The sequence below is a fragment of the Salvelinus alpinus genome, chromosome 22, assembly GCF_045679555.1.
Source record: "Salvelinus alpinus chromosome 22, SLU_Salpinus.1, whole genome shotgun sequence".
NCBI lineage: Eukaryota > Metazoa > Chordata > Actinopteri > Salmoniformes > Salmonidae > Salvelinus > Salvelinus alpinus.
In genome coordinates, this window is record NC_092107.1 from 37,237,083 (window position 1) to 37,248,480 (window position 11,398).

Consider the following 11,398-nt stretch of genomic DNA (forward strand, 5'->3'; position numbering starts at 1 on the left):
TCTGCATGTGTTTAATGGCCTATCACATGTGAGCATAGTAGACTCAGCATGTGTTTAATGGCCTATCACATGCGAGCATAGTAGACTCAGCATGTGTTTAATGGCCTATCACATGTGAGCATAATAGACTCAGCATGTGTTTAATGGCCTATCACATGCGAGCATAGTAGACTCTGCATGTGTTTAATGGCCTATCACATGTGAGCATAGTAGACTCAGCATGTGTTTAATGGCCTATCACATGTGAGCATAGTAGACTCTGCATGTGTTTAATGGCCTATCACATGCGAGCATAGTAGACTCTGCATGTGTTTAATGGCCTATCACATGTGAGCATAGTAGACTCAGCATGTGTTTAATGGCCTATCACATGCAAGCATAGTAGACTCAGCATGTGTTTAATGGCCAATCACATGTGAGCATAGTAGACTCTGCATGTGTTTAATGGCCTATCACATGTGAGCATAGTAGACTCTGCATGTGTTTAATGGCCTATCACATGTGAGCATAGTAGACTCTGCATGTGTTTAATGGCCTATCACATGCGAGCATAGTAGACTCTGCATGTGTTTAATGGCCTATCACATGTGAGCATAGTAGACTCTGCATGTGTTTAATGGCCTATCACATGCGAGCATAGTAGACTCTGCATGTGTTTAATGGCCAATCACATGTGAGCATAGTAGACTCAGCATGTGTTTAATGGCCTATCACATGCGAGCATAGTAGACTCTGCATGTGTTTAATGGCCTATCACATGTGAGCATAGTAGACTCAGCATGTGTTTAATGGCCTATCACATGCGAGCATAGTAGACTCTGCATGTGTTTAATGGCCTATCACATGTGAGCATAGTAGACTCAGCATGTGTTTAATGGCCTATCACATGCGAGCATAGTAGACTCTGCATGTGTTTAATGGCCTATCACATGTGAGCATAGTAGACTCAGCATGTGTTTAATGGCCAATCACATGCGAGCATAGTAGACTTAGCATGTGTTTAATGGCCTATCACATGCGAGCATAGTAGACTCTGCATGTGTTTAATGGCCTATCACATGTGAGCATAGTAGACTCTGCATGTGTTTAATGGCCTATCACATGCGAGCATAGTAGACTTAGCATGTGTTTAATGGCCTATCACATGCGAGCATAGTAGACTCAGCATGTGTTTAATGGCCTATCACATGTGAGCATAATAGACTCAGCATGTGTTTAATGGCCTATCACATGCGAGCATAGTAGACTCTGCATGTGTTTAATGGCCTATCACATGTGAGCATAGTAGACTCAGCATGTGTTTAATGGCCTATCACATGCAAGCATAGTAGACTCAGCATGTGTTTAATGGCCAATCACATGTGAGCATAGTAGACTCTGCATGTGTTTAATGGCCTATCACATGTGAGCATAGTAGACTCTGCATGTGTTTAATGGCCTATCACATGTGAGCATAGTAGACTCTGCATGTGTTTAATGGCCTATCACATGCGAGCATAGTAGACTCTGCATGTGTTTAATGGCCTATCACATGTGAGCATAGTAGACTCTGCATGTGTTTAATGGCCTATCACATGCGAGCATAGTAGACTCTGCATGTGTTTAATGGCCAATCACATGTGAGCATAGTAGACTCAGCATGTGTTTAATGGCCTATCACATGCGAGCATAGTAGACTCTGCATGTGTTTAATGGCCTATCACATGTGAGCATAGTAGACTCAGCATGTGTTTAATGGCCTATCACATGCGAGCATAGTAGACTCTGCATGTGTTTAATGGCCTATCACATGTGAGCATAGTAGACTCAGCATGTGTTTAATGGCCTATCACATGCGAGCATAGTAGACTCTGCATGTGTTTAATGGCCTATCACATGTGAGCATAGTAGACTCAGCATGTGTTTAATGGCCTATCACATGCGAGCATAGTAGACTCTGCATGTGTTTAATGGCCTATCACATGTGAGCATAGTAGACTCAGCATGTGTTTAATGGCCAATCACATGCGAGCATAGTAGACTTAGCATGTGTTTAATGGCCTATCACATGCGAGCATAGTAGACTCTGCATGTGTTTAATGGCCTATCACATGTGAGCATAGTAGACTCTGCATGTGTTTAATGGCCTATCACATGCGAGCATAGTAGACTTAGCATGTGTTTAATGGCCTATCACATGCGAGCATAGTAGACTCAGCATGTGTTTAATGGCCTATCACATGTGAGCATAGTAGACTCAGCATGTGTTTAATGCCATTCATTTGGTTGGTGGGGGCTGGGCCAGTTGCTCCTCTCTCAGACTGTGCGTAGCTCTGCCTGCTGGGCTGTGGCTCCTTCAGGTGTGGGTCTGCGGTGGGGGGCAGGGGGGTGGGAGGCCTCGTCTGGGTGGCTCTGAAGCTGGGCTGGGGTGGTCTGTGCTGCGCTGGCTGTGGTGGGCATTGAGGTTGGTGGTGCTGTGGTCGTGGCTGGGGGGTCCAGGGTGCTGGTCCGGGATGTTGTCTCGGTGATGTCGGCGGGGTGGAGATTGCTCCGCTGTTCCTGGGTGGAGAGGTCGGGCTGCGGTTTAAATGTCCTTGAGAGTCTTGGCAACCACGATTCTTGAGTTGGGGAAGATTGCGGAGGCCTTCTCAATCACTCCCCGTAGTGAAGTCGCCACCCTCTCCTGCTGAGCACGCAGGTCGTTGCTTCTGGTGTGTTTGATTATGTGGCTTGGTGACCTGAGCTGGGCCTTATCAAGCAGCTCCATGGCACTCTGCGTTGTTGGGCACCACACCTTTCTCCTTTTGTGTCTAGGGAAACGTTTCTTCTCCTGAACAAACTTCCCATTTGAGTCCATCAACAGGACTATGTTAGCCAGTGTTTCTTCTGGACTGGAGGGGGCAGAGGGGGGGCTGGTGGTTGTTGGAGCTGGGGAGTGGCTGGTCTGTGCCGGTGTCAGTGGGAGGCTGTTCTCTGGGTTGGGGAGGTCTGGCTGGTTGAGGTGGCTCCTCTGCTGTGTGAGGGCAGGTCATAGAGTGGTGATCTTGCTGCTCCTGCAGTCTGTCCTCTGTTCTCTTTCTCTCCTGCAGCCTGTCCTCTGTTCTCTTTCTCTCCTGCAGCCTGTCCTCTGTTCTCTTTCTCTCCTGCAGCCTGTCCTCTGTTCTCTTTCTCTCCTGCAGTCTGTCCTCTGTTCTCTTTCTCTCCTGCAGCCTGTCCTCTGTTCTCTTTCTCTCCTGCAGCCTGTCCTCTGTTCTCTTTCTCTCCAGCATCTCCTCTCTTAGTGTGGTCAGATGGTTTCTCTCTCTCTCTCTCCCTCACCCCATCACTCACCCTCTCTCATAACGGTTAATGCCTAATTCATATTAATTTATTTAGTCATTATGGTAAAATACATTATCTTTCCAGTGACATACCTGGCTTAATAAAGGTTAAATAGATATTGAATTTCAATTTAATTTCTTGAATTTGCTGAGTTGAGATAGAATTGACCCCAACCCTGGAACTAACCCATTAATTTCCTCTGTCCTGTCTCTCCCAGGAGCTGCGTGCCCTGGCCCAGAGAGAGCCGTCCCAGGAGCTGCGTGCCCTGGCCCAGAGAGAGCCGTCCCAGGAGCTGCGTGCCCTGGCCCAGAGAGAGCCGTCCCAGGAGCTGCGTGCCCTGGCCCGGAGAGAGCCGTCCCAGGAGCTGCGTGCCCTGGCCCAGAGAGAGCCGTCCCAGGAGCTGAGCTTCTGTGGCCTGGAGGGCTTCCTCATCCTGGGCCTGGTGGACCTTGGTTCTCCACAGCCCAGCCCACGTCCCACACATTCTCACCCAGACACACAGGACAGCGCACACACACTCACAACAGGTGTGTATTTGTGTGTGTGTGTGTGTGTGTGTGTCTATTTCTTAGAGTCATGTTTCCTCATAATTACAGTAGAAAGCGCTGAAGCTCTTTTGTTGTAGAGATTAGATTGAAAGATTTCCTCTGTGTCCAACGTTACCTGGAGGTTTATTCCCATTTCAAACTGTTATTCACATCACAGAGAGTTTATAATGGGATTTAAAACCAACATGTAGAAACCCACAGCTTCTCAGAGAGATGAAATGAGTTGGAACCTCAAAGGACTATGTTGGAAATGAGACCCAGATACAACATGGCTCTAACAGTGGAGAGTCTGACGGGAGTTTTTGTGTCTCTGTGTGTGTGTGTGTCTCTCTCTCTCTTTCTCTCTCTCTCTCTCTCTCTCTCTCTCTCTCTCTCTCTCTCTCTCTCTCTCTCTCTCTCTCTCTCTCTCTCTCTCTCTCTCTCTCTCTCTCTCTCTCTCTCTCTCTCTCTCTCTCTCTCTCTCTCTCTCTCTCTCTCTCTCTCTCTCTCTCGCTGTGTGTGTCTCTCTCTCTCACTGTGTGTGTCTCTCTCTCTCGCTGTGTGTGTGTGTGTCTCTCTCTGTGTGTGTAAATGTCCAGACCTCTCTCCTGTCTGGTCAACTAGTGCTTTGTACTATACTATACACACCGTTCTCACTATTCTACAGGCTCATATTTACCCTTCACTCAAAACAAAGGGAAAAGCACATGTTTAGAGGACATTCATTTAATTCAGTCTACAGAAACAAACTCAGTCAATGCACACAATGTAGGAGTCAGCACCAGGATAATGTATATACACGGTCATCAGTGTATAGCCTGCTCAATAGCAGTATCGAAAAGGTTGCAGGAGACAACCTATTGAGACACTTCCGTGCCACAATAAGTCAGAGTACTCAGTCAATGTCAACAGTCCATTTTGACACTCCTATCCTAGGAGCTGTTATAAAACCAGCTGTTATGGCCACAGAATATAAACACACTGAATGTCTACTATTCAGAATGGGTGTTGGGACACTGTACTTTAGGTTCCCTGCCTTGTTGTGTTGCTGTATATGAGAAAGAAGAGGATATTAAGGTGCTTGGCGATTCCATCAAGACAACATCATGACTTCCATCATGACAACATCATACTTCCATCATGACAACATCATACTTCCATCATGACAACATCATACTTCCATCATGACAACATCATACTTCCATCATGACAACATCATACTTTCATCATGACAACATCATACTTCCATCATGACAACATCATACTTCCATCAAGACAACAGCATACTTCCATCATGACAACATCATACTTCCATCAAGACAACATCATACTTCCATCATGACAACATCATACTTACATCATGACAACATCATACTTCCATCATGACAACATCATACTTCCATCAAGACAACATCATACTTCCATCATGACTTCCATCATGACAACATCATACTTCCATCATGACAACATCATACTTCCATCAAGACAACATCATACTTCCATCAAGACAACATCATACTTCCATCATGGCAACATCATACTTCCATCAAGACAACATCATACTTCCATCATGGCAACATCATACTTCCATCAAGACAACATCATACTTCCATCAAGACAACATCATACTTCCATCATGGCAACATCATACTTCCATCAAGACAACATCATACTTCCATCATGACAACATCATACTTCCATCAAGACAACATCATACTTCCATCATGACAACATCATACTTCCATCAAGACAACATCATACTTCCATCATGACAACATCATACTTCCATCATGACAACATCATACTTCCATCATGACAACATCATACTTCCATCAAGACAACATCATACTTCCATCAAGACAACATCATACTTCCATCATGGCAACATCATACTTCCATCAAGACAACATCATACTTCCATCATGGCAACATCATACTTCCATCAAGACAACATCATACTTCCATCATGGCAACATCATACTTCCATCAAGACAACATCATACTTCCATCAAGACAACATCATACTTCCATCATGGCAACATCATACTTCCATCAAGACAACATCATACTTCCATCATGACAACATCATACTTCCATCAAGACAACATCATACTTCCATCATGACAACATCATACTTCCATCAAGACAACATCATACTTCCATCATGACAACATCATACTTCCATCATGACAACATCATACTTCCATCATGACAACATCATACTTCCATCAAGACAACATCATACTTCCATCATGACAACATCATACTTCCATCAAGACAACATCATACTTCCATCATGACAACATCATACTTCCATCAAGACAACATCATACTTCCATCAAGACAACATCATACTGCCATCATGACAACATCATACTTCCATCAAGACAACATCATACTTCCATCATGACAACATCATACTTCCATCAAGACAACATCATACTTCCATCAAGACAACATCATACTTCCATCAAGACAACATCATACTTCCATCAAGACAACATCATACTTCCATCATGACAACATCATACTTCCATCATGACAACATCATACTTCCATCATGACAACATCATACTTCCATCAAGACAACATCATACTTCCATCATGACATCATACTTCCATCATGACAACATCATACTTTTGTACCATTGTTTGTTTTCGTTGGATGCCTGCGTCTGGAAGCTTGGAGTGCATTTGGAGGTCATTGAGGTTGTCGGATTACATAGCTCTCTATTGGACAGAAATGTATAATCCAACATTGTCACATAGAACAGGAAGTCTCAGACATTCCAACATTGTCACATAGAACAGGAAGTCTCAGACATTCCAACATTGTCACATAGAACAGGAAGTCTCAGACATTCCAACATTGTCACATAGAACAGGAAGTCTCAGACATTCCAACATTGTCACATAGAACAGGAAGTCTCAGACATTCCATCATTGTCACATAGAACAGGAAGTCTCAGACATTCCATCATTGTCACATAGAACAGGAAGTCTCAGACATTCCAACATTCCTCAGAAGGAGGAGTCTCATTCGTGTTGGGACACTGATTTAGACCTGGTACACCAGGTGGGTGATTCCCCTGTAATCAGGGACTGATTTAGACCTGGGACACCAGGTGTGTGATTCCCCTGTAATCAGGGACTGATTTAGACCTGGGACACCAGGTGTGTGATTCCCCTGTAATCAGGGACTGATTTAGACCTGGGACACCAGGTGGGTGATTCCCCTGTAATCAGGGACTGATTTAGACCTGGGACACCAGGTGGATGGTTCCCCTCTAATCAGGGACTGATTTAGACCTGGGACACCAGGTGGGTGATATTAATAATCAGGGACTGATTTATACCTGGGACACCAGGTGGGTGCAATTAATGATCAGGTAGAAGATCAAACCAGCAGGCTCCGGACCTCTTGGGGTCAGAGTTGAATAACCCTGCTATAGTATACCGGGACATACCTCGGGTGGTATGATTAGAGAGAATGCCTGTCTCACACCTCTATCTTATCATCACAATGGACCGGTACCCCCCCCCCCCCCCTCTCCACACCTGCATTCAGACACAGACATACAATAAGACAGCATTATGAATACTGTGCAGCTCAGGATGTGCAGGCTTTCAGTACAGACCGGCTATAACCCACTTGTCTCCACAATTTTTTTTTTTTTTTTTTTAAACAACTAAATATGCGTTGGTCATTTGTGATCTTAGTTTAACTCTACTGTTAATCAAAGTCAGTAATGTCAGATTTTTGTCAAGAAAGCCCATGTTTTAAGGGGAGCGGTGCCCCTCGTATAAAACAACCTGGAACAGGAAATGTCCTTTTCACGACATGCACTGGTCAAACAGAGCCATACGTCTGCCGTGATCATTAAGCTCCAAAGTTAATGGGAGATAAAGGTTAGAGGAGGGATATCACCTTGACAACGCTCTTCTCTCATTTATGTCTCTCCATCTGCCTCCTCTTTTTTCCGGAGGGCTATGATCCAACAGGTTTTATGTCTCTCGCTCTCCCTATCAGTCCTTTCTCTCTCTCTCTCTCTCTCTCTCTCTCTCTCTCTCTCTCTCTCTCTCTCTCTCTCTCTCTCTCTCTCTCTCTCTGTCTCTGTCTCGCCCTCTCTCTCGCCCTCTCTCTCTCTCTCTTTCTCTGTCTCTCTGTCTCTCTCTCTGTCTCTCTCTCTGTCTCTCTCTCTGTCTCTCTCTCTGTCTCTCTCTCTCTGTCTCTCTCTCTCTCTCTCTGTCTCTCTCTCTCTCTCTCAATTCAATTTCAATTCAAGGGGCTTTATTGGCATGGGAAACATGTGTTAACATTGCCAAAGCAAGTGAGGTAGATAATATACAAAAGTCAAATAAACAATAAAAATGAACAGTAAACATTACACATACAGAAGTTTCAAAACAATAAAGACATTACAAATGTCATACTATATATATGCAGTGTTGTAACAATGTACAAATGGTTAAAGCACACAAGTTAAAATAAATAAACATAAATATGGGTTGTATTTACAATGGTGTTTGTTCTTCACTGGTTGCCCTTTTCTTGTGGCAACAGGTCACAAATCTTGCTGCTGTGATGGCACACTGTGGAATTTCACCCAGTAGATATGGGAGTTTATCAAAATTGGATTTGTTTTCGAATTCTTTGTGGATCTGTGTAATCTGAGGGAAATATGTCTCTCTAATATGGTCATACATTGGGCAGGAGGTTAGGAAGTGCAGCTCAGTTTCCACCTCATTTTGTGGGCAGTGAGCACATAGCCTGTCTTCTCTTGAGAGCCATGTCTGCCTACGGCGGCCTTTCTCAATAGCAAGGCTATGCTCACTGAGTCTGTACATAGTCAAAGCTTTCCTTAAGTTTGGGTCAGTCACAGTGGTTAGGTATTCTGCCACTGTATACTCTCTGTTTAGGGCCAAATAGCATTCTAGTTTGCTCTGTTTTTTTGTTAATTCTTTCCAATGTGTCAAGTAATTATCTTTTTGTTTTCTCATGATTTGGTTGGGTCTAATTGTGCTGTTGTCCTGGGGCTCTGTGGGGTGTGTTTGTGTTTGTGAACAGAGCCCTAGGACCAGCTTGCTTAGGGGACTCTTCTCCAGGTTCATCTCTCTGTAGGTGATGGCTTTGTTATGGAAGGTTTGGGAATCGCTTCCTTTTAGGTGGTTGTAGAATTTAACGGCTCTTTTCTGGATTTTGATAATTAGTGGGTATCGGCCTAATTCTGCTCTGCATGCATTATTTGGTGTTCTACGTTGTACACGGAGGATATTTTTGCAGAATTCTGCATGCAGAGTCTCAATTTGGTGTTTGTCCCATTTTGTGAAATCTTGGTTGGTGAGCGGACCCCAGACCTCACAACCATAAAGGGCAATGGGCTCTATGACTGATTCAAGTATTTTTAGCCAGATCCTAATTGGTATGTTGAAATTTATGTTCCTTTTGATGGCATAGAATGCCCTTCTTGCCTTGTCTCTCAGATCGTTCACAGCTCTGTGGAAGCTACCTGTGGTGCTGATGTTTAGGCCGAGGTATGTATAGTTTTTTGTGTGCTCTAGGGCAACGGTGTCTAGATGGAATTTGTGGTCCTGGCGACTGGACCTTTTTTGGAACACCATTATTTTGGTCTTACTGAGATTTACTGTCAGGGCCCAGGTCTGACAGAATCTGTGCAGAAGATCTAGGTGCTGCTGTAGGCCCTCCTTGGTTGGTGACAGAAGCACCAGATCATTAGCAAACAGTAGACATTTGACTTCGGATTCTAGTAGGGTGAGACCGGGTGCTGCAGACTGTTCTAGTGCCCGCGCCAATTCGTTGATATATATGTTGAAGAGGGTGGGGCTTAAGCTGCATCCCTGTCTCACCCCACGACCCTGTGTGAAGAAATGTGTGTGTTTTTTGCCAATTTTAACCGCACACTTGTTGTTTGTGTACATGGATTTTATGATGTCGTATGTTTTACCCCCAACACCACTTTCCATCAATTTGTATAGCAGACCCTCATGCCAAATTGAGTCGAAGGCTTTTTTGAAATCAACAAAGCATGAGAAGACTTTGCCTTTGTTTTGGTTTGTTTGGTTGTCAATTAGGGTGTGTAGGGTGAATACATGGTCTGTTGTACGGTAATTTGGTAAAAAGCCAATTTGACATTTGCTCAGTACATTGTTTTCATTGAGGAAATGTACGAGTCTGCTGTTAATGATAATGCAGAGTATTTTCCCAAGGTTACTGTTGACGCATATTCCACGGTAGTTATTGGGGTCAAATTTGTCTCCACTTTTGTGGATTGGGGTGATCAGTCCTTGGTTCCAAATATTGGGGAAGATGCCAGAGCTAAGGACGATGTTAAAGAGTTTTAATATAGCCAATTGGAATTTGTTGTCTGTATATTTGATCATTTCATTAAGGATACCATCAACACCACAGGCCTTTTTGGGTTGGAGGGTTTTTATTTTGTCCTGTAACTCATTCAAGGTAATTGGAGAATCCAGTGGGTTCTGGTAGTCTTTAATAGTTGATTCTAGGATTTGTATTTGATCATGTATATGTTTTTGCTCTTTATTCTTTGTTATAGAGCCAAAAAGATTGGAGAAGTGGTTTACCCATACATCTCCATTTTGGATAGATAATTCTTCGTGTTGTTGTTTGTTTAGTGTTTTCCAATTTTCCCAGAATTGGTTAGAGTCTATGGATTCTTCAATTACATTGAGCTGATTTCTGACGTGCTGTTCCTTCTTTTTCCGTAGTGTATTTCTGTATTGTTTTAGTGATTCACCATAGTGAAGGCGTAGACTCAGGTTTTCCGGGTCTCTATGTTTTTGGTTGGACAGGTTTCTCAATTTATTTCTTAGATTTTTGCATTCTTTATCAAACCATTCGTCATTGTTGTTCATTTTCTTCGGTTTTCTATTTGAGATTTTTAGATTTGATAGGGAAGCTGAGAGGTCAAATATACTGTTAAGATTTTCTACTGCCAAGTTTACACCTTCACTATTGCAGTGGAACGTTTTACCCAGGAAGTTGTCTAAAAGGGATTGAATTTGCTGTTGCCTAATTGTTTTTTGGTAGGTTTCCAAACTGCATTCCTTCCATCTATAGCATTTCTTAATGTTACTCAGTTCCTTTGGCTTTGATGCCTCATGATTGAGTATTGCTCTGTTCAAGTAGACTGTGATTTTGCTGTGGTCTGATAGGGGTGTCAGTGGGCTGACTGTGAACGCTCTGAGAGACTCTGGGTTGAGGTCAGTGATAAAGTAGTCTACAGTGCTACTGCCAAGAGATGAGCTATAGGTGTACCTACCATAGGAGTCCCCTCGAAGCCTACCATTGACTATGTACATACCCAGCGTGCGACAGAGCTGCAGGAGTTGTGACCCGTTTTTGTTGGTTATGTTGTCATAGTTGTGCCTAGGTGGGCATATGGGGGAGGGAATGCTGTCACCTCCAGGTAGGTGTTTGTCCCCCTGTGTGCTGAGGGTGTCAGGTTCCTGTCCAGTTCTGGCATTTAGGTCGCCACAGACTAATACATGTCCCTGGGCCTGGAAATGATTGATTTCCCCCTCCAGGA

At 43.8% G+C, this 11,398-nt stretch overlaps 1 protein-coding gene across 2 annotated transcripts in view; it reads left to right on the plus strand.

Moving 5' to 3' along the window:
• The window catches only part of zbbx (zinc finger, B-box domain containing), a 124,902-nt gene that overhangs the window by 77,920 nt on the left and 35,584 nt on the right, over window positions 1-11,398 (plus strand). For both annotated transcript variants that reach the window (XM_071360045.1, XM_071360046.1), the window contains exon 16: window positions 3,518-3,827. In XM_071360045.1, coding sequence (XP_071216146.1) covers window positions 3,518-3,827 — 310 coding nt within the window. The remainder of the gene's footprint in view (window positions 1-3,517; window positions 3,828-11,398) is intronic.